General features: G+C 42.7%; 1 protein-coding gene across 2 annotated transcripts in view; it reads left to right on the top strand.

Annotated features, from left to right (window-relative positions):
* Clspn (claspin) overlaps positions 1-22,731 on the top strand; it is a 36,114-nt gene extending 13,383 nt beyond the window's left edge. For both annotated transcript variants that reach the window (XM_027399291.2, XM_027399290.2), the window contains exons 9-25: positions 1,422-1,613; positions 2,322-2,533; positions 4,400-4,575; positions 4,897-4,961; positions 5,843-6,042; positions 6,359-6,513; positions 7,617-7,846; positions 8,775-8,883; positions 11,439-11,514; positions 11,886-11,983; positions 15,762-15,926; positions 16,029-16,150; positions 16,870-16,997; positions 18,300-18,402; positions 19,323-19,405; positions 19,599-19,760; positions 21,466-22,731. In XM_027399291.2, the coding sequence (XP_027255092.1) occupies positions 1,422-1,613; positions 2,322-2,533; positions 4,400-4,575; positions 4,897-4,961; positions 5,843-6,042; positions 6,359-6,513; positions 7,617-7,846; positions 8,775-8,883; positions 11,439-11,514; positions 11,886-11,983; positions 15,762-15,926; positions 16,029-16,150; positions 16,870-16,997; positions 18,300-18,402; positions 19,323-19,405; positions 19,599-19,760; positions 21,466-21,579 (2,390 nt within the window). In that variant the 3' untranslated portion in view covers positions 21,580-22,731. The remainder of the gene's footprint in view (positions 1-1,421; positions 1,614-2,321; positions 2,534-4,399; positions 4,576-4,896; positions 4,962-5,842; positions 6,043-6,358; positions 6,514-7,616; positions 7,847-8,774; positions 8,884-11,438; positions 11,515-11,885; positions 11,984-15,761; positions 15,927-16,028; positions 16,151-16,869; positions 16,998-18,299; positions 18,403-19,322; positions 19,406-19,598; positions 19,761-21,465) is intronic.
* Positions 22,732-23,420: the final 689 nt, after the last annotated feature.

The following is a 23,420-nucleotide window of genomic DNA, read 5'->3' as shown; positions in this document are numbered from 1 at the left end:
TGCTTCACCTGATTCCAGGATGAAGAGCTTTGGGAATCGTCACTTTCTCTAGTTATGAATGAAAGTGCTTCCTCACTATTATTTTAGGGCCTAGTGAAGTCTTCCTACTCAACTGTTTTATTTTATTAGCATCAATAATGATCTACCTATTTCTGTTCCCTTTCTGCTGGTACCACCTGTTGCCTCCAACTTTACTGAGCTACTATAAATAGGGGACAGACTTAGGGTTTCTCTCACTGTTCTTTTGTCTATAAGTAGACATAGCATTTTTTAGAGTTGGGTTTTTACTGCTAATAATTGTTAGAGACACAATGGAAGATTTTGTCTCATTCTCTAGGGAAAATAAAGAACACATGTTGATGCTAACCATACTGCTACTAACATGGGATCTGAATGCATGTTTTTAAAAAATGAACCATTGACTGAGTATAATGGTGCACATCTATAATCTTAGCACTTAGATGGCAGAGGCAGGAGGAGCCAAAGTTCAAGATAAGCCTGGGCAACATGAGACCCTGAATCTAAAAATAAATAAAATAATAATAAGATCGACCAAAAAATGAGCTTTTTATTTTTATACTTTTTACGTTTTGTTTTTCGAGACAGGGTTTCTCTGTGTAGCTTTGGAGCCTATCCTGGCACTCGCTCTGGAGACCAGGCTGGCTTTGAACTCACAGCCATCTATCTGCCTCTGCCTCCAGAGTGCTGGGATTAAAGGTAATCGCCACCAACGCCCGGTGCAGCAAGTACTCTTATCCACTGTACCATCTCTAGCCCCAGATTAAACTTGTTTTTGTTTTTTTTTTTTTGAGATATTGTCTTACTATGTAGCCCTGGCTGGCCTGAAACTTGCTGTGTAGACTAAGATGGCCTTGAACTCATAGAGATACACCTGCCTCTTTAATTCCTAATGCTGGGATTAAAGGTATATACCATCGCACCTGGCTCCAAATTAAGATTTTTAATAGCTGAAATTAAGGCAGGTTTTTTAGTTTTGTTTTTTGGTTTTTACTACTGATTTGATACTAAAAATGAAAGAGGGGCTGTAGAGGGCTCAAAGAGTAAAACCACTTGCCATCAAGCCTATTGATCTGGATTTGATGGATGGAATCCACAAGATAAAAAGAAAGGACTGACTCTAATAACTGTTCTGACCTCCACACATGTGTAATGTCATTCATTCATACACACATAGTGATAAGTGTAATAAAAATTTGCTTTAAAATGTCTGGTTTTTAAAACAGAGTGAGAACAGTTATGGGTTACAATGTATGGATTTTATGGAGATCTTAGTAGCAAGGGGGTTTTGGTTTCTGTTATTTTCCTTGATGCTGTTAATCTGGAAAACATTCTTAACTGGAGTCTTGGAGGAAAGAGCATGAGCATGGCAAACTGACAAACTGGTTCCTGTTTGGGTTTAGAATTGGAAGCCTTGAAGCAGCGTTTCTGGAGACATGCTAATCCAGCAGCCGCTCCCAGGGCCCATCAGACGGTGAATGTGAACATTATAGTGAAGGACTTGAGCAGCGACGGGAAGGAAGAGCTAAAGGCAGATGTGGTGCCTGTGACTTTGGCAGCCGAGAAGCTGGAAGAGACAAGCCACACAAAACCAGGTATTTGTCTCCATTATTGAAGGCTCTGTGGCAAAAAGTTATAGAACCTTTTTCCTTGGAAACTGGCACAGTGAAAGATGTGGGGCAGACGCGATAGCTTTTTTTTTTTTTTTTAATTTCACTTATCTATCTATAAAAAGCAATAAATACTGTGGAAAAATGTATAGGGAACAAATGAGTGTGTCACTGTTTTCCATCATGGCTTCTGAGCCAGCGACTTTTTCAGCACTGAGACTCAAATCCAGAGCCCTTTGCATGCTAATCAAGGGTTTTTTTTTTACTGAGCTGCATCCCTAGCCCTTTGAGTCAGAGACTTCTGAAGCCTCATTCCCTCCCCACCATCCTTTAAGCAGTTATTTATAATTAACTGGGTATAGACAGTCTCTTCTATACTATCCCATGTTAAAATAAATAAAAGCCAGCTGGATGGTGGTAGTGCACTCCTTTAATTTCCAGCACTCTCGAGGCAGAGACAGATGGTTCTTTGTGAGTTCAAGGCCAGCCTAATCTACAGAGCTAGTTCCAGGACAGCCAAGACTACAAAAACCCTGTCTGGAAAAACAAAAATAAGTAAAAGCCTAGAGTACTAAGGTCTTTGGTTTTCCTTTAGGGTGTCTGGAATACAAATAGAGTTACTTAAATTGCATGTTTATTTATTGTATTGTGTAGTTGGTCATATCTAAAGCATGCCAATATTTTTTTGTTCAGGTGAAAAACTGCAGGTGCTAAAAGCTAAATTGCAGGAGGCAATGAAACTCCGAAGGCTTGAGGAGCGGCAAAAGCGGCAAGCGTTATTTAAATTAGATAATGAAGATGGATTTGAAGAGGAGGAGGAAGAGGAAGAGATGACAGATGAGTCTGAAGAAGATGGAGAAGGGGAGGAGGAGGAGGAGGAGGAGGAGGATCAAGACACTCAGGAGGTTTGGGCAATTATATAATTTTGTTACTTGGTTCTGATAAATAAGAAAGAAAATAAGAGTTAAGATTTATTATGTGTGTGGATGTTTTATCTGCAGTGTCTGTGGAAACTAGAATAGGTCATTGGGTCCTCTGGAACTGCAATTACAAGTGGTTGTTAGCTGGTGCTGGGAACTGAGACAGTTCTCTGGAAGGCAGAAAGTGCTCTTAAGTGCTGAGCCATCTCTCCAGTCCCAAAAAAGGTTTTTTTGTTTGTTTGTTTTTTAATGTGTATGCTTGTTTTGCCTGTATGTATGTAAGTGAACCACATATGTGCCTGGAATATGGATGAAAGTAGCTATATAAGCCCGGTGATGATGGCTCACACCTTTAACCACAGCACTTAGGAGGCAGAGGCAGGAGGATCTCTGTGAGTTCAAGGCCAACCTGGTCTACAAAGCAAGTTTCAGAACAGCCAGGGCTACATTGGGAAACCCTGTCTCAGAAAAAAGAAAGAGGGGAGGAAGGAAAGTAAGAAAGAAAATGGCTATCTTAAATGTGCTCAAAGCTCAACTCATGCAGTTCTGTTGGCAATATTGAATACCTGCAGTTCACAGCTGTGTGTGTCCTGTTTCTATCTGCTAGTTTATATATTTAACATAGTGCTAATATTGAAAATAACTTATTAATTAGGACTTTTACATTTCTCTTTGATATTGAAAAGCAATTGTTCTTATTTAGGTTGAAGTCTGGAATAAGTTCTCAAGCAAGAGGTCTTCCCAAGTTAATCTCCTTCCTTGTTTTTTTTTAGAATTTTATTTATTTACTTATTATATATACAACATTCTGCTTCCATGTATATCTGCACACCAGAAGAAGGCACCAGATCTCATAACAGATGGTTGTGAGCCACCATGTGGTTGCTGGGAATTGAACTCAGGACCTCTGGAAGAGCAGTCAGTGCTCTTAACCTCTGAGCCATCTCTCCAGCCCAATCTCCTTCCTTGTTAAGGAGGGCATTTACACAGGAGCCTCTGGCCCTGTTCCATAATAGTTTTGCAGCCCAGGAGAGGTTATATGGCTGTTAGGTATAGAAAGAGCTCTCTTGTCAGTTGAAAGGCATGGTTAGTATTTAACCCTGAGTAAAGAAAGAAAAGGCAATGGCTGAGCCAGCCAGCACATCATAATCTATGGTTGACTTTGATCAGTGGTCACCCTTCCTCTAGACTGGTTAAATCCTTACTACTTTGTAACATGCTAATCTAAACTTCCTTCATAGTTTTGTAGCAATTTTGGGAGTGTGAAAAACTCTAAAGGTCCCCCAAGCATGATGGCATACACCTTTAATCCCAGCACTCAGAGGCAAAAGCAAGTGGATCTCTGAATTCCAGGCCATCCTGTTCTACAGAGTGAGTTCAGACTAGTCAGGGAGCCCTCATAGTGAGATTCTGTCTCAAAAAAACAAAGCAAGGCAACGCCCCCCCAAAAAAACCCAAAACCAAAAAATAAAAACAGCTATAAAAAGTGTCGGGGGGGCGGGGCTGGAGAGATGGCTCAGAGGTTAAGAGCACTGACTGCTCTTCCAGAGGTCCTGAGTTCAATTCCCAGCAACCATATGGTGGCTCACAACCATCAGTTAAGAGATCTGGTGCCATCTTCTAATGTGCAGATATGCATGGAAGCAGAATGTTGTATACATAATAAATAAAATCTTTTTAAAAAAAAAGTGTCAGGGGAATGACATTGCTGACAGTAATCACACTGAACTTGTTTCAAGTTCATCTTTTTTAACTTGAGATGTGACCTGTAACGGAGAATCCATATTTCAGGATTTACTTTTATATTTTTTGACTTGTATTATTGTTATTTTTTTTTCATGATTGGCATAGACTACAGAATTTCTTCTTGGTAGTGAAGATACAGAAACCAAAGATGAAAAAGAGACAGACAAAGAAAATACAGATGGCAGTAGTGAAATTGGCAAGTGTGTTGACCTCTCTGTTCCCAAGCCCCTCTCCTCAGATTCTACCTTACTTCTGTTTAAGGACAGCTCTTCCAAGATGGGGTAAGTTATTCTAAGGAAATACAAAATTCTTTTGGATTTCTAAAGGCTTGCATTTTTTAAAGGGGTGTGTATCTGTGTGTGGGTATGTGCACATGAGTGCAGGTACCTGAGGAAGCCAGAAGAGGGCGTTGGATCCTCTGGAGCTGGAGTTTCAGGTGGTTTTGAGCCGCCTGATGTGGGTTCTGGGAATTGATCTTGGGACCTCTGGAAGAGTGGTGCACACTTGTAACCATAGGGCTGTTTCTCCAGCCCACCCTTTGAATTTCTTACAAGAGAGTAAGAAGAACAGATACTCAAGCAGTTTACTATTTTATTTTATAGTTACTTTCCTAGTGAAGAAAAATCAGAAACAGATGAACACTTGGGCAAGCAGTCTGGCAAACTGGGTAAGTGGTAGTTCTTAGGGAGAATTTTTTTAGTTCTGGTACATAAGGGCCAAGTAAGTTCCTTTCTTTTTTTTTTTTTTTTTTTTGTTTGTTTGTTTGTTTGTTTTTGAGGCAGGGTATCTCTGTAGCCCTGGCTGTCCTGGAACTCATTCAGTAGACCAGGCTGGCCTCAAATTCACAGAGATCCTCTTGCCTCTGCCACTCAAGTATACAGCACATTCTTACATGTGACAGTGACAGGGATTTATGAATTGGAATGTTTTCATGGCTCATTTTTGGGACTACTTTTGTTTTTTTAGCATTGACTTACTTTATGAGCAAGAATGTGTGTAACTGGTGCTCACAGAGGTCAGAGAGGGTGTTGGATTCCATGCAGATGGAGTTACAGATGGTTGTGAGCTGCCATGTGGGTGCTGAGAACTGAATCTAGGTCATCTGCATGAGCAGCAAGGGCTCTTAACTGCAGAGCCATCTTTCCAGCCCCTGAGCTACATTTTTTATAGTAGACCATGGACATGTGGTAGGTCCTGAGTGGATATATGCTGATTTGTTGATTGAGTGAGACATGAACTACTTCCATACGTAGATAAAAATAAATATATATAATTTGATGGAATAATAAAGATTGATGAAGGCCTTATGCAAGGCAAGAGGAGGAGGAGAACTTCCAGGTGTCACATAGCTCAGAGTAACGAGCCCTGATTATGCAATGCTGTTGTGGTAATTTACCTTTGACAGAATGATTTGGAGCCTAGAACTTAAGGGGTTTGCTGGTAAATTTTACCTGTTTGATTCTCAACTTTTTTTCCTAAACAAATGCACTTGTTTCTGTAATCATACCTTTAAAAGCTATTTCTTTCCTATATAATCTCCTCCTTTAGATGAAGATGACTTGTGTTCACTGCTAACAAAAGAGAGCAGCCACAATAGCAGCTTTGAGCTGATTGGTTCCACAATTCCGTCCTATCAGCCTTGCAACAGACAAACAGGCCGTGGTACCAGTTTTTTACCTACATCGGGAGGATTCAGATCCCCTTCTCCTGGGCTGTTTCGAGCCAGTTTGATCAGCTCAGCTTCTAAGGTAAGGCGGTGATCATTTTTCTAATCTCCTCCTCCTTTTACTTCCCACATTGCTAAATAAAGTGTGTCCCAGCCAACCAACTCCCACCACCTTGGTTCTCAGCTTATGTGTATTCAGCTTTGAAAATCCACCCCCTTCATGTATTAACAAGTGCTCTTCTTGCTTAGAGGTGTTTTCCTTAGGCTCCTTTGACTGTGCATTGTCCTCCTCAACTGCAGTTGCTTGAGAGCAGGTGACATATTGCAACTTCTGTTGTTGTCATGACACTGAATGGCATTTGTAAAATGTTTTGCTATTGTTTTTGTTTTGGTGCCAGAGTTCAGGAAAACTGTCTGAGCCTTCACTTCCCATAGAGGATTCCCAGGATCTGTACACCGCCTCCCCAGAGCCTAAGACCGTTTTCCTAGGAGCAGGAGACTTCCAGTTCTGTTTAGAAGATGACACTCAGAGCCAACTGTTGGATGCAGATGGGTAGGTAGTTTTGTGTTTCTGTGGGTGGGAATGGGGTTGGGTGCTGCTTAATTTTGTTTAAAAATAAAATGAGCTTCTGTCATTCCATCTGTGCTTTCTCTTCTGAGAAAGAGAAGGTGTGCCGACCATTAGTCTTACATTCTATGAGTTTGAACGAAATCTCCAGAAAATAAAATGTAATTTTATTGCTGACATTCTGATCCTCTGATCTTATTTCTAACACGTATATGTCTTGTGTTGTAAGTGCTTTCTCTGTTCATCCTCCTGTGTTCTGATTGTTGGATAAGATTGGGATATAACACCCATCCCTAGGAGGCAACTTTTGTACTTGACCTTTTGACAAAGCTTCACCACCCTCTTTAGGTTAGCATGAGGCTAACATTTGGATCTTGTTTTCTGGATTGAGGCTCAGTATGTTGGTTACTTTTCTCATCACTGTGATAAACCTGACAAACATCACAAAGAAGGAATGGTAACTGTGCCTTATGGTTCCAGCGGATACCCTGTGTTATGGCAGGTCAGTCACAGTGGCAGGAGCAGAAGGCACTGGGCACATTGCCTCCATAGTCAGGAAGAAGAAAGCAATGAATGCTTACATTCAGCTCCTTTTCTCTTTTTCAGTCAGTATAGGACACCCCAGCCCATGGATTAGTACCACCCACAGTTAGGTTGGGTCTTCCTACCTCAGTCAACCTAACCTAGATGATCCCTTGAAGACAGCTTTGTTTCCATGGTGATCCTAAGCCCCATCAAGTTGAAATTCACAATTCACACCAACTTCTTTTTGTCTTTCTTTTTACAATTTTTCAAAATTACATTTTGTTTATCTTGTGTGCATGTACGTGTGAGCACACATACACATATACAAATGCCACAATACACATGAGAAGATCATAGGACAACTTGTTGGAGTTGGTTCCCTCCACCATGTGGATCCTGGGAATTGAACTCAGATCATCAGGCTTGGCAGCAAGCACCTTTACCCACTCAGCCATCTTGCTGGCCACGTTCAGCTTCTAACCCTGGTGTTGGAAATCAGACAGTTTTTACTGGCGGTTTTGTCTCTTCTCTGGGTCATTTCTGACACTTGGTTGTGCTTGTAGATTTTTAAACATTAGAAATCACCGGAATCGCTATCAAGCTTTGAAGCCTCAGTTGCCACTGGCCAGTATGGATGAGAATGCCATGGATGCCAATATGGATGAGCTGCTGGATTTGTGTACTGGACAGTTTACATCTCAGTCTGAAGAGAAATGTCAACCCACAGGGAGTGACAAAAAAGAAAACATGGAGGAACTTCTGAATCTTTGCTCCGGCAAATTTCCTTCCCAAGGTAAATATTCAGTGAAAGTTCTTGGCTTACCACAGCCACACAGCTTACATCAGTGTCCCTGATGGAAGCCCTTGCCCCTTGAAGTGAGTGTACGGAAAACAGGCATGTGCTGGAATTCATTCCTAGTTCCTCACCTTTACAGCTCTTGCTTTCTTAGAATGACAGTGTCAGCTTAGGAATGCTTCCCTAGCTTCGGCCACATAATGTATAACTTAAACTTAACCTATATACAAAGCTTAAAACCTTATCTGGTATATAGTAAATGTTACGTGCTGGAATAGGACATAGGCTCTATGAGGTAATTGGGGTATATTGTTCATTACTGCCTTCCAGGGGCTTGGCACACAGTAAGTATGAGGATTTGTTGAAAGAATGGATGGATGGTGAACTGTAGCGATAAATCTTTCCACCAAGCCGCCCGAGCCCCGCCACCATGTGGATGCCCAAAATAACACACAGAGATTAATGTTAGGTACAGTGCTGATGGCCAATGACTAGGATTTCTTACTCTATATATTTTATAAAGACTTATCTTATTGAATGCCAGCAGCAGGCATCTTCTCTTGCCGGGATCACATGGTGGCTCCAGAGAGAAGAGAGGAGGAGGAAGAGAGCGATTTCCTGCTTGTCCCTGCTTATATTCTGAGTCTGCCTGTTATGTCATTTCCTGCCTAGATCACAAGACTTCTCTTTACTACATTTCCCAGAATTCTCCTCAACTCCTAGTCCCACCTATCTTGCTTCCCTATTGGCCAACAGTGCTTTATTCAGCAACCAATAAGATAAGCATGCACAGAAGGACCTCCCCCATCAGTGGACTTTTTAAACATTTTACCTAAGAACTGAATTGAGCTGGCTGGTCTTTAGATGGCCAGGAAGAGTAAAGGTGTCATCTCCTTCCTCATTGATCTTTTCCTTGTTGAGGTAGATGCCTCCCCTATGGCTCCATTGGAGTTGAGCAACCAGGAGAAGAACAGCATAGATGATCCTATGGAAGAGGCGCTTGCTCTTTGCTCAGGCTCTTTCCCAACGGACAGGTGAGTCTCAAAGATTGGGAGGAACCCTAGGATCCCATTCACTGGGTTCAGCAATAGACTAAATAACTTTGGTTAAGGCAAATCAGAGACATTGCCCCACATCCATTAGGATGACTACAGTTTTATATAAACAACTAAGTATTGGTGAAGACAAGGAAAATCTCTGTTTACCATTGGTGAGCTGCTAGGAAAAACAATATGATGGTTTCTCACAATTCATAATAGAATTACCATCTGGTCCAGCAATTCCACTTAGATTCAAAAGATGTCTACAATCTCAGCACTTGAGGAGACTGAGACAGGAGGATCATGAATTCCAGACCAACCTAGCCTATACATTGAAATTTTGTCTCAAAAGCATGAGAGATACACACAGAGACTTAAAAGTAAAAATTCAAGTGGGCAGGTGTGGTGGTAAGCAGCTATAACTCTAGCACTTAGGTGGTAAAGGGAGTAGGATCAGGAAGGAGTTCAAGATCATCTTGGACTATATAAAGAGCCCCAGGACAAGTGAGAGACATGGGAAAGACCTGCCCCAAAAAACCACACAGCCTGGTGTGGTGTATACCTGGAATCCAGTATTCAGGGAACAGGAGCAAGAGAGTCAGAAGTTCAGAATCAGGCATATGGCTCAGTGGGTAAGGGCACTTGCCTTCAAGCCGAAAGACCTGGGTTCAATCCCTGATGTCTCACTGGTAGAAGGAGAGAACTGACTCCCACACATTGTCCTCTGAACTCTATATGCAGGCAATGGCATGCATGTAGTTATGGCAATGGCATGCGTGTAGTTACAGACGCACATGCTCTTGCATGTATATGCAGGCAATGGCATGCGTGTAGTTACAGACGCACATGCTCTTGCATGTATATGCAGGCAATGGCATGTGTGTAGTTACAGACGCACATGCTGTTGCATGTATATGCAGGCAATGGCATGCGTGTAGTTACAGATACACATGATGTTGCATGTATATGCAGGCAATGGCATGCGTGTAGTTACAGATACACATGATGTTGCATGTATATGCAGGCAATGGCATGTGTGTAGTTACAGACACACTTGCTGTTGCATGTACACACACTAAATGTATAAATAAACAAAGGCAAAAAAGCTTAAGGTCAGCCTCAGCTACATGAACTCCTTTCTCATAAATAAATGAATAAAACAGGTTTTTTAATTTGTTTTACATTATTTGGTAGTAGCCAAAATGAAGAGGGAAAGGCAATGGTCTGCTATCTTAGTTAAGGTTATTATCCCTGTGATAAAACACCATGACAAAAAAGAAAATGGGGGCGGAGAGGGTTCATTTGGCTTACACTTCACCTCACTGTTCATCATCAAAGGACATCAGGACCGCAACTCAAGCAGGGCAGGAACCTGGAGGCAGGAGCTGATGCAGAGGCCATGGAGGGGTGCTGCTTACTGGCTTGTTCCCCATGGTTTTCTCGGCCTGCTCTCTCAACACCCCTGCCTGCCTCCCCCCAATCGTTCATTTAAAAAATGCCCTACAGGGTTACATACTGCTCTGTCTTATGGAGGCGTTTTCTCAATTGAGGCTCACTCCTCTCTGGTGATTAAAGCTGTGTCAAGTTGACATAAAACTAGCCAGCACATCTGCTAAATACAACTTATACACATTAAATGACTTTAAAAGGAAGAAATCTGCTTTTGTTGTCTGAGACTAGGTCTTCCTATCCAGGCCAGACTGGCCTGGAGTTCACTGTTGGTTCAGGCTGACCACAAACTGGTGATCCTTCTGCCTCATCCTCCAAGTGTGTACATCCAGCCCAACAGGAAGGAAATCATGACACATGCCTTAACATGAAGGAACCATGAAGGTATTATGCTAGGAGCAAGAAATATTCGTCATAGGATAGATACTGTGTAAGTCCATTCTGTATAGTCTTGGGAATAGACAGTTTTGTGTAGACAAGAAGTGAAATTTGTTGGTGTCTGGGGAAAGAGGGTGAAGATCTGTCTAACAGATGTAGAGTGTTTAGTAGCTATTTGACTTTGGAGGCTACTTATACAAAAGTATCAACATGTTTTTGTTCTGTTTTGGTTTTGAGATGGTGTCTCACTATTTGGCCTGAAACTCACTGTATAAACCATGCTAGCCTCAAACTCACAGACATCTTCCTGCTTCTGACTTCCCAGTGTTGGAATTAATGATGGGTGCCACCACCATACCTAGCTAGTATGAATATACTTAATAATGATGAACTGTTGTTTTTTTGTGTGTGTGAGACAGGGTCTCACTATACAGCTCTGGATGTCCTGAAACTCATTCTGTAGACCAGGCTAGCTCAAACTCACAGAGCTCCTCCAGCCTCTGCTCCTCAGTGCTGGGATCAAAGGCATGCCGCTACTATGCCTGGGCATGACTAGACTTTCTAGTCAGCACATCCTGGGCATCCCTATCTCTGCCTTATGAGGCTGTAATTACAGAAGGCAAAATATCTTGTTTCTTACTGGTGTTGATAAATGTCTTAAATTCTTCACTTAGCTGGCTGCTTGTAATTTGCTTTTAGTAACTTAGTGTTTTGCCTTCTAGGGAGGAAGAATGTGAAGAGGAGGAATTTGGAGACTTTCAGCTTGTTTCAAAGGAAAATGGATTTGCTAGTGATGAGGTGAGTGTGGCAGGAACACAGCCAAGCTCCACACAGGTTCTTGCTCTTATATCTTCAGTTCTTGAGAATTTTGAGTTTAGCGTCTTACCAGAAGCAGTGTCCTGTGATGAGGCTTGGGGACAGAACTTCACAGATTCTCTAGTTGCGTTTTGGTTTTGTCTCAAGGTACTAGAGCTTAAATCCAGGACCATGTGTCTGTAATCCCAGCACTTGGGATTATGTAACAAGATACTGCCTATAAAATAAATAAATTTAAAACAGGAGAAATAGGGCACAAACTTTTATTACATGCTCAAGACACAATAGCATTTACTTCCTGTGATCCATGTTTTTGTTGTGTGCAACTCGAATGTGATGTTCTAACTTTGCAGGATGAACACAGTGACTCTGGTGATGAAGAGCTGGACCCGGACCAGGAGGATGATGAAGAAGAGCTCCTAAAGCAGTCTGAGAAGATGAAAAGGCAAATGTAGGTGTTCTATCCATTCCTTCAGTTTCTAGACAGTTCTCCTAAGTTTAGGGATAGCTTACTACATTTTTATATAAACTTGCTGGTTTGCTTTCTGCTTTTGTGGTTATCATAAATTAAACAAATCCTTTGGAATTGTATCTCAATAACAGAGCATTGCCTGGTATGCAAAAGGCTCAGGGTTTATCCCCAGCACCATAAGCATGAAGAGGGGAATAGGAAGAAGAGAGGGAGGGAGGGAGGGGAAAAATAAGGGAGCTATTCATATTGATTGGCCAGAATGTACGTGAAAGTGTTGATAATAATTTCTTCATAACTTTTTATACAAATGTTCCTGCACAATTGAGGTTTAAGTAATTTCCCTGTGTGTTTAATTTTGCATCTTGACTTTACCTCCTTGTTGCATATTCATAGTTTTTGGGTTTTTGGTTTTTGGAGTGGGGGGTTTCTCCATGAAGCCCTGGCTGTCCTATTCTATAGACCATGGTGGCCTTAAATTCAGAGACCCAACTTCCTCTGGCTCCCAAGTGCTGGCTTTAAAGGTATGTGTTACCACCACCCAGCTATGCCACCACTGTGTTTTATGATTTTAAAGAAGTTTCATGAACATAATTCTAATAAATATTCAGTAACGTATAGCATGTGTATGCTTTTTTGGACTCATATCTAGGATGTGGGAGATTTTTATTGGCTGGTAGAGGTCTCAGTGTGCTGTAGCCTGACAGCTTTCTCTAAGCTCAGCAATATGGAAACTCCTTCCCTCCCCAGCAAAGCTTCCTGCTCTCTACCTAGCCTTATCTGGAAGAAGTCCCTGGGCCTGGAGGACTAACCTTATGAAAGCTGTCTCTAAACCAGAAGCCTATCTCTAAAACCAGATGCCGGATCATCTTTAGCTTGACCCTTGGCACAGATCCCTGCTAAGAAGGCTTGTGCTAGGACCTCTGCTATTGGACTTAATGCCACATACTAAGCCTTGTGATAGGAGTGTGCCACTTAATGCAAATTAGGGTTTGTTCCCATGCTCCCCAATCCTATATATTCCTCTAGAATAAAGTTGAGCTGATTCACCAGAAGTCCGTCTCCCAGAGGCCTCCCTCTGTCAGTACTCATGGCCACATACAAAGTTTTATGTCACCCCTTCTGCTTCTTTCCCCTCTTGAACTGATAGCCAACAGGCTGAGAGGGAAAGAGGACCCCCTACACCAGGACATCATATTGATCTCTATTAGATTTATACTGTTGCTTTCAGCCTATTGTTCCATTCTCTTAAGATTCAGCTGGGGCTCTAATTTGTCACCCGTCACCTTAACTTTTTCCCATACATCTTTAGGTTATCCACAGATCTCCCCCACCTCTGGCAGTGGTTGTTAAAGCTTATTTAACTGTAGAGGTCTTCAAGTCAGATTCTGTGAAGATTAGCAGCCAGAGTTGAACTGCTTAACAACATTACAAAGAAGACTGGGAAACCTGGTGGCTAGTGGCCCTTGAAGGAACTCCCCAGGCCACCTAGGATTTAGGAAGAAAAGTTGGTTTAAAAGTTATCTTAGAAGCTGGGTGTGGTGGCCATGCCTTCAATTCCAGCCCTCAGGAGGCACAGACAAGCTTGGTCTACATAGTGAGTTCCAGGACAACCAGGGCTACATAAAGAAACTCTGCCTCAAAATAAATAAATAAATAAATAAATATAAATATAATCTTTCAGACCCACCAAATTTTTGCTTCTTGAAGCCATAGATAACAAAACTTTGAACCCAAGATCGATTGCCACCTCCTTCTCACAGAGAATGAAGTTGGAAAGATCACTAGGCCCAGCTGGTGGTGCGGGCCTACTTGGATGCTAGAGTAGAAAGATGATAAGTGAAGGTCACCCTAGCCTAGGCAGCTTAGTTAGAAATGTCCCAAAGTGTAAAAGTAGGCTGTAGCTTAGAGGTGGGATGCTTGCCCAGCATGTGCCAAGCTGTAGCCAAAATCCAGCACGATGACAAAAAAAATAGAAAAGACAAACTATAGACTTTAAATCAACAAGGAATCCTGGCCTGTGATCTTACTGTACCGTACTGTTCTCTAAGCACTGATGAACTTAAATACAAAGCAAAAACTAGTTTGAACCTTCTAGCAAGTACTCCTAATATATAGGAAGATTTTTAAGAGTTTCTGGGACTGAGAGATGGCTCTGGGTGAAATTGATAGCTGTGCAAGCCTAATGACCTGAGTTCGATCCCTAGAACCCACATATTGGAAGGAAGGAACCAAGCAAGCCATCTGAGTGTGATGTACATCTGTAATACCAGCACTGCTAAGAGACAGGAGAATGGGGGACTGGAGAGATGGCTCAGTGGTAAGAGGACTGGCTACTTTTCCAGAGGACCCAGGTTCAATTCTTAGTACGCACACGGTGGCTCGCAACCATCTGTCACTCCAGTTCCATACGATCTGACATTCCCTTCTGTCTTCTGAAGGCATTTCAAGCATGTGGTACACAGACAGACACTCAGGCAAAACACTCGTATTATTTTATAAATAATCAAATAATTTTAAGGCCTGGCAGTGGTGGCGCACACCTTTAATCCCAACACTTGGGAGGCAGAAGCAAGTGGATCACTGTGAGTTCAAGTCCAGTCTGGTGTACAGAGCTAGGTCCAGGACAGACAAACCCTGACTCAAAAAACAAAACAAAAAGTCAAATAATTTTAAAAGGGTTTGTTTGTTTGCCTGGTTGGTTTTCTTAAGAGTCAGAATGACCTGGAAGCTTGGGGGCCAGCAAGCCTGGAGTATATGATGAAACAGCTGAAACAGAAACTATTGTCTCAACAAGGTGGAAGGAAGGCTCTAGAAATGGCTCCCAAGAGGTGTCCCCAGAACTCTGCACACAGGCACACAAAACACTTTTTTTAAAAAAAGTTTCTGGCTGGGGGCTGGAGACATGGCTCCAGGTTAAGAGCACTGACTGCTCTTCCAGAGGACCTGAGTTCAATTCCTAGTAACCACATGGTGGCTCACAACCATCCTTTATGAGTTCTGGTGCCCTCTTCTGGTGTGCAGATATACATGGAAGCAGAATGTTGTATGCTGTATACATAATAAATATAATCTTTTAAAACAATAAAAAAAAAGTTTCTGGCTGTAGGATTACCCAAGCTAGGTTGAGTGCCTCCTACTTGTGGGAACTTGAGTAAACTGTTTGATCCCTCTGAGCCTCCTTAAATGATTCTATACAAGCGTCTCTAGTTCTTTCCAGAACTGGTAGCATTTTTAGTGTTATAGCTTCCAATCTCCTTGTGTTTTAGATAGTCTTTCTTAACTGCAAAATGGCAGAGGTAAGAGTACTCATTCCTAACATAATCTATAAAGCACAGCTATTAGTACATGGTATGGATTAAATGATCAACACTTAAATATCAAAAAAGTATTGAGATACTATCAAGATGTATAGATTTCAGCCTATTGTTATTGATGACTCTATGTTCTGCTTTTCTTTTTATTAATTCCTTGGCTCTTTCATACAGGTATATAATGCATTCTGCTCACATTCTTCCTCTACCCTTTCATTCTCCCCTCATCTCGGCAGCCATCACCCCACTTCCCTTTACCCTACCAAGCCCATCCATCTCTCATCTCTTTTTGTTTTTGCTTTTTGACTTACTGGTTTTAACAAGGGCCATTCAGTGTGGCTATCTACTAGAGCATAGGTAACAGTGGCTTTCTGCTTTTCTTACTCTATCCATATTCTGTGTATGTATCCATTGTCTAATTCCTAATTTTTCAAATTGCTTTCTAGGAGATTGAAGAAATACCTGGAAGATGAGGCAGAGGTGTCAGGAAGTGATGTGGGAAGTGAAGATGAGTATGATGGGGAAGAGATAGATGAGTATGAAGAAGACGTCATTGATGAAGTGCTTCCTTCTGATGAGGAACTGGAGAGTCAGATCAAGAAAATACACATGTTAGTATCCCAGCAAGCCCTTCTAAGCAGAGGGCACCTCACGGCGCCATTGTATCAGGCAGAAAGGTCCTGGTGTTGAGCGCCTTGTTTCTCCTGTTGTAGGAAAACCATGTTGGATGATGATAAGCGACGACTGCGGTTATACCAAGAGAGGTACCTTGCTGATGGGGATCTGCACAGCGATGGGCCTGGACGAACGAGAAAATTCCGATGGAAACACATAGGTATCTTGTCCTTTAGATGGAAACACATAGGTATCTTGTCCTTTAGATGGAAACACATAGGTATCTTGTCCGTAAGAAGCAAATGGTCCAGTGTACATGTTTATCTACTTTAAGATGGTAAATGGTGCCACCAGAACTAGACCAGGAGGCTAGAGATGTAGCTCAGTTGGTAGAGTGCTTACCTAGAACCCTGAGGTCCTGAGTTCCATCCCCAACACCCTATTAGAAAATAACCAGAAGCCAGGAAGTGGTAGTGAATACCTTTAATCCCAGCGTTCAGGAACCAGAGGCAGTCGGATCTCTTAGTTCAAGGCTAGCCTGGCTTACAGAGTGAGTTTCAGAAAACAGTCAGAGATACACAGAGAAACCTTGTCTTGCAAACTAAAAAAAAAAGGAAAAAAGAAAACAACCAGGCATGGCAGTGCAAGCCTGTAATCCCAAAATTTGGAGGTGGAGGGAGAACAAACAGGAACCAAAATCATCCTTAGCTCCACAGCAATTCAAGGCCAACCTGGCTACTTGCAACCCTTTCTGGGGGGGGGGGGGGAGGTACAAACAGAAAATTACACCAGGCTACAAGGTAGCCATAGCTGAAACCATCTGTTTTCTTTTGTGGCTGGGAAAGGTGTACAGCAGCTATATAGGCTTGTTCTGTGTCTGTCTGATCACAGTCCCTATGAGGATTACAAAATGCTAAGTGCCTTACCTCTTTCCTTTAGATGATGCCTCCCAGATGGATCTGTTCCACAGGGACTCTGATGATGATCAGATTGAGGAGCAGCTTGACGAGACCGAAGCCAGGTGGAGGAAGGAACGAATCGAACGAGAGCAGTGGCTTCGGGAACAGGTCCAAAAGAGTTGCCTACTTTGACCAAGTTTAAGGGGGAAAAGATTCAGATACTTCACCTGCCATGAAAACTTAAGCAACAACATACCTAATCCTTTACTCTTGGGGGTTTGCCTTTTTTTTTTTTATACACTGTAAAAGGTTACCATGGTCAGCTCTCTGGCTGTGTGTGTGTGTGTGTGTGTGTGTGTGTGTGTGTGTGTGTGTGTGTGTGTGTATTAGGACTGGGAGTTGGGTCGAATGCCTTTAATTCTGGCAAGTGGATCTCTGTGAGCTCCAGGCCAGCCAGAACTATATAGTGAGACCTTGTCTCAAAAAAATGAAATAAAATAATATTTATTTTAATGGTGTGTATATGGGGTGGGGGAGGTGCTTCTAAGCACAGTCTCTGTGGAGGCCAGAAGAGGGAGGGCATCAGATTCCCTGCAACTAGAGTTACAGGCAGTTTTTTGCTATTCACATGGGTGCTGGGAACCAAACTTGGATCTTCTAGAGGAACAGCACATGATTTTTAACCACTTAACCACCTTTTCTAACCATTCAGCCATTTCTCTAGCCCATTTTATCTTTTTGATCTAAGGCAGCAAAAGTTGTAGAAAGGAAAACAAATGATATCTTAGTAACCTGGCTTTACACCTCAGCCTATGTTAACTTACTTTCCTATATATGTAATTTTAAAATTAATTTTATTTTTTTATTTATTTTTGAGACAGGGTCTCACTATGTATCTTTGACTGTCCTAGATGGAACTCACTATGTAGACCAGGCTGGCTTTGAATTCACAGATATTCACCTGCCTCTGCCTCCTAAGTGCTGGGATCAAAGGTGTGAGCCACCACACCAGCCTTTAATTTTATAGCTTTATGTTACGTGTGTGGGTGTTTTGCCTGCAAGTCTGTCTGTGCATGTGTGTACTGGTGCCAACAGAACCCAGAAAAGGGTGTTAGACTCCCTGCAGTTGGAGCTACAGACATTTATGAGCTAACATGTGGGTGCTGGGAATTGAACCCAGATCCTCTGAAAAGCTGCCATTTCTTTTAGCTACTGAGCCATCTTTTCAGCTCCCTTAAATGGACTATTTTGGGAAGCTGTAATAATAATAGTAATGAGGAAGGAGAAGAAGAAGGAAGAGAAGGAGGAAGAAGAAGAACCATTTAATGAAGACAAGCTGGTCTGGAACTCATTATGTATCCCAGACTGGACTCAACCTCATAGTAATCCTCCTGCCTTAGCCTCCTAAATGCTGGGATTATAGGCATGTGCCACCACACCTGGCTAATACTGTATGATCTTCATATTCAGGCTCAACAGGGAAAGATTGCAGCTGAAGAAGAGGACATTGGGGAAGACAGTCAATTTATGATGCTAGCCAAGAAAGTTACAGCCAAAGCGCTACAGAAGACTGGTGAGCTCTCCCTTCTCTTTAGATCTAGCTGCTTGGGTTGTCAGTGCTGGAGCCTAGGAGGGGGCTCTAACTACTTCAGGGACTGTGGCAGCTAATGTGAACGTTTCTATAATACTGTCTTTTTTTTTTTTTTTTTTTAAGTTTTATTTATGAGTGCTCTATCTCCATGTACAACTTTATGCCAGAAGAGGGCATCAGATCTCTTTATAAATGGTTGTGAGCCACCATGGAATTGCTGGGAATAGAACTCAGGACCTCTGGAAGAGCAGACAATGCTCTTTGCGGGTGGGGGTGGGGTGGGGGGTGATACAGGGTTTTTCTGTAGCTTTGGAGCCTGTCCTAGAACTCACTCTGTAGACCAGGCTGGTCTCAAACTCGCAAAGATCCTCCTGCCTCTGCCTCCTGAGTACTGGGATTAAAGACATGCACCACTACCGCCTGGCTCAGCATTGCTCTTAACCACTGAGCTGTCTCTCCAGCCCCCATAATACTATCTTAAAGGGTTATCAAGGTAAGCAGAGGCAGAGGCTGGCTCTTATGCTATTGATCAGTAGTGTTGTACTTGGGTTTGTGTAGCTTGTTTGGTGAACTGTGGCTTCTCTTTGAGTTGCCCAGGATTTATATGCTCAAGTGTTAGAGGTGGGATTGAACATAGGTGTACTGAACTCCATAAATGGGTTCTTATACACTGCTCCTCACTCTCACCAACTGCTCTTTTTTCTTAAATTAGTCCTTGTTAATGATTAATTGATAATCTCGACTTCATTGACTCCTTAGTGACACTTGCTATGGTTAAGGTTATGAATATGAAATAAACAGGTGTTTATTACGTCAGCTTTTACATCTTCTTAGCTTGTTTGAATATAGAAGGGATTTACCTGGATTTCCTCAGAACACCTCTTTCTGTGTTTTCTTTTCAGCCAATCGTGCTGTGGTTGTTCAGGAATCGAAGTCTGTGCCCAGTAACCCTTTTGAAGCCATCAGACCAGGAAATGCTCACCAGGTTAGTTGGGACCCCATTAATCATAGTTTGTCATTCAGGAGTCATTCAGGGAGGGTGGTGGCCACAGGAAGTGGGAAGGTCTTGCTTAAGGTAGAAAGGCATCCCTTCAGTCCCGAGCGAGGCAGACACGAGTAGACTTGCTTCTCCTTTTCGGCATTTGCAGTTTGATATCAGGTAACTCCTCTTTCCTCAGCTGAAGACTGGCTCCTTGCTAAACCAGCCCAAGGCTGTGCTTCAGAAACTCGCTGCCCTGTCGGACCTCAACCCCAGTGCTCCCCGGAACTCGAGAAACTTTGTCTTTCATACAGTTTCTCCCACCAAGGCAGAGGCAGCAAAGGAATCATCTAAGCCTCAGGTAGAGAATTTGGTAACTGATGTGGTGCTTCCCAAACATTGTTTATTTGTGGGGTTTTTTTTTTTTAGATTTGTTTGTATTTTAACTGCACGTGTGTCCATGCACTATGTGTATGTTAGAACCTGGGAGGCCAGAAGAGCCTGGAACTGGAGTTAGAGCTGGAAGTTGCCATGTGGGAATGGAGTCTGCTTCTCTGCAAGAGGAACAAGTGTCTTAACCACTAGGCTATCTCTCCAGCCTCAGATTTGTTTAATTTAAAAAACTTGTGTGTGTGTGTGTGTGTGTGTGTGTGTGTGTGTGTGTGTGTGAGAGAGAGAGAGAGAGAGAGAGAGAGAGAAAGAGAGAGAGAGAGAGAGGAAGAGAGAGAGAGAGAGAGCATGGCTCACTTTCTGTTCCGTAGGCAGACTCTTACTTAAAGGCATGAGGCAGAGAACAATAGAGGAAGATACCAACATTTTTTCTCCTCTGCATGCATGCACATGGCATGACATCACACATACCCAAGAAAGTAAAATAAAGTGATGTAAAAAAATTCTGATCTAACAGCTTGCTATAGTGTTAGAATTTTTTTTATTTTTTATTATTTTTAATTACTCATATTTACATATCCATTCCCTCGCCCTCCCAGTCTCTCATGTTCCCAATCCAACCCATCCCCTGACTCCTCTCCAGGGATAGTGAGGCCCTCTACCAAGGACCCACAAAGTCTGTCATATTGTTTGGGGGAGGGTCTAGACCCTCCTTGCTGTATCTGGGCTACAATAGTATCCCTCCATAGGGAATGGAATGTTGCACTTCTCCCAGATGGTGGTGGCACATACCTTTAATCCTAGCCCTTGGGAGGTAGAGGCAGGAAGATTTTTGGATTCAAGGCCATCCTGGTCTACATAGTGAAACCCAGTCTTGTGGGGGGAGATCTGATTTGCTGGGCTATGGTGACACACACCCTTAATCCTAGCACTTGGGTAGAGGCGGGGAGATCTGAGTTTGAGGCCAGCCTGGTCTCCAGAGCGAGTTCCAGGATAACCAAAACTACACAGAAACCCTGTCTCAAAAAAGAAAAAGAATATATAGGAGAATTGCTGCTCCAGCAGGCAATCGGCTTTTAAATTTGCCTTCAAAGTTTCTATTTCTTCCTTTTGTTTTTGTCTGTTAATCATCTATGATTTAACTGAGTTGCTAATGAACTCACTGAAGGTAGGCACTTATGTGAGTCGTTTTGTTTTGTTTTGTTTTGTTTTTCAAGACAGGGCTTCTCTGTGTAGTTTTGGAGCCTATCCTGGCACTAGCTCTGGAGACCAGGCTGGCCTCGAACTTCACAGAGATCCGCCTGCCTGCCTGCCTCCCGAGTGCTGAGTGCTGGGATTAAAGGTGTGCACCACTGTAGGGAGACACTGTAGCCCCGCCTCCTAGTTGCCCCTACTGGTGTGCCTGGCCACGCCCATGAGGGCTTGGTCAGGGGAGGGCAAAGATGAGAGCAGGGAATTCTTAGGAGGCCACAAACACATGGATGCCCTTCTCTCTGGCCACGCTAGCTTGAGGCCTCTGGGCACACTCTGGCTTGCGTTTGGGCTGGTATTTATCTGAATAAAGAAATCTTAGCATTACTGCCTATGGATCATCTTTGAGCGCAGGCAATACACCACCAACGCCCAGCCTTATGTGAGTCTTGAGCTGGCCCTGACTCCCTATGTTTTTTCTCTAGGTGAGAAGAAAGGGGCCATCGTTAATGATGTCACCATCACCTAAACGACTAAAGACAGATAATAATAGCAGTCCAGGACCAAAGCGAAGCATCTTCAGATACTTGGAAAGCTAATACCATTCAGGATGCTATCATCTGCCGAAACTGCTCCAAGTAGGTCTGGCCCCTAACGGTGGGACTGACATTGTGCTGATGACCTCTCATTCCCTCGATCAATGCATCACGGGCAGAGTTTCCAGTTCTTCATATCACACGGCTCTCAATAGCAGTTTTCTTTCCTAGTGTTATTTTCTAGTTCAGCCACTGTTCTTATCACGACAGTTTCCAACAGTGACTTACAGAATAATTGAAGTCTCACTTCTTCTGGTAAGCATTTGACATTTTTTCCTAGCAGTTTCCTGGGTTGACACCACTTTGAAATAGAGGTGTTTGGAGGAGGAAGAAAGTGTAGCATTATAGAAAATTACAGAAAGCACTGAAAGCCAGTACTAGGATGACTCCTCCACATCCACGAGACCTGTAACATGGTAACCAGGACTCAGTGCAAGTGACTTAGATGGAGGATCAGTCTTGTTTCTTCTGTGTTCCTGTAAGCTCCTAGCCTTGATTTCCAATTAACCTTTACTCCAGTAACGTCTTAAGCTGGATCGTGGGAGGAAGATGAAGGTTATACCCAGTGTCTACCCACACTGGTAATCTATGGAAGAAACTTTCCCTGGGACTAGAGTCTAAAATTGAAGCATTTGTGAGCCTCCCTTCTGCTGACACTGAATATTGCATCTCTTGGGTTGAGTATATTGCCCTGACCAGTCAGACATTTTAAATATTTCGTCACTAATATCAAGAGCAGACCAGTGGAATTTAATAAAAACGAAGAGAACTGCCACCACTCACCTTCATTGACCTACCACTGGACTTTCAGAAATACAGACCAATTTTCTGCCTCAGAATCGAACTCAGTGCTGCTTTGCAAAATCCATTCCAGGGGAAGGATGGCATCTGTGTCAAAAGCTGAACATGAGAAGTTGGAAGAGATTGTATCTGTCTTTTATTGAGAGACATAAAACAAGCCAATATAATTGATGAAATTAAGGTGTATGTTTTCTGCTGGTTGCTAGGGTTTTTTGTTTTGTTTCTAATATTCAGGATGCTGACTTGGACAGAACACACATTTGTATATTTGTAATCTTGTAATGGGAGAAATGTGTATAAAACTGTTTTAATATGTATGTAGGTTTTCAATAAATCTCATTGCCTTGAGGGCAGGTTTGCTGTCTGGCTAGAGTGCTCATTCCTAGGTCAGTCTGTTCCTAACCTGAGAGAATGTTTTATTTTCGGGATGTTTCTCTCCACAGAAACTGTGTCCAGAATAAAAGAGTGCTGCGCTTGCCCTTCACTGGTCTCTCCCTCCCTGTGGAGTGATCAAAAACTCCCTTAGAGATCTGAACACAGTGCTGGTCAGGGCCAGAACTTATGTAGATAGTAATACTTGCCCTTTCCTCTGAGTGGCACTTTCTCCTTAGCTGCCTTTGTATGTACTTGGGTGTTGCTCTGGGCCCAAGAGAAGGTCACTGCTGCTCTCTAAAGGTCACTGGTGCACCTAAAGCAGGCACCCTTTACCCCCTGAGCAAAAGAGTCAAGAAGTGAGACCAGATCTCTCCCCTTTTGCTTCTCTACATGCCCTGTTGGAATGGTAGATTACTTGGGATCAAACGGAATACCTGCTTAGGCCAGGCAGGTATTCTAATCTCTCCACGTGTTTTTCTGTGGCAGAAATGAAAAGAAGGGCTAGCTATTAAATGTAGTAAAATCAGTGCCTGAGAAATCTGGGAAACAAATTACTTTTCTTTGAGCCTCTGGGGAAATACATTCTATGCCCCCCCCCCCCAGACAAGGTTTCTCTGTGGCTTTGGAGGCTGTCCTGGAACTAGCTCTTGTAGACCAAGCTGGTCTCG

Source organism: Cricetulus griseus, chromosome 2 (assembly GCF_003668045.3).
Source record: "Cricetulus griseus strain 17A/GY chromosome 2, alternate assembly CriGri-PICRH-1.0, whole genome shotgun sequence".
NCBI lineage: Eukaryota > Metazoa > Chordata > Mammalia > Rodentia > Cricetidae > Cricetulus > Cricetulus griseus.
This window is presented reverse-complemented; position numbering and strand designations above follow the sequence as displayed.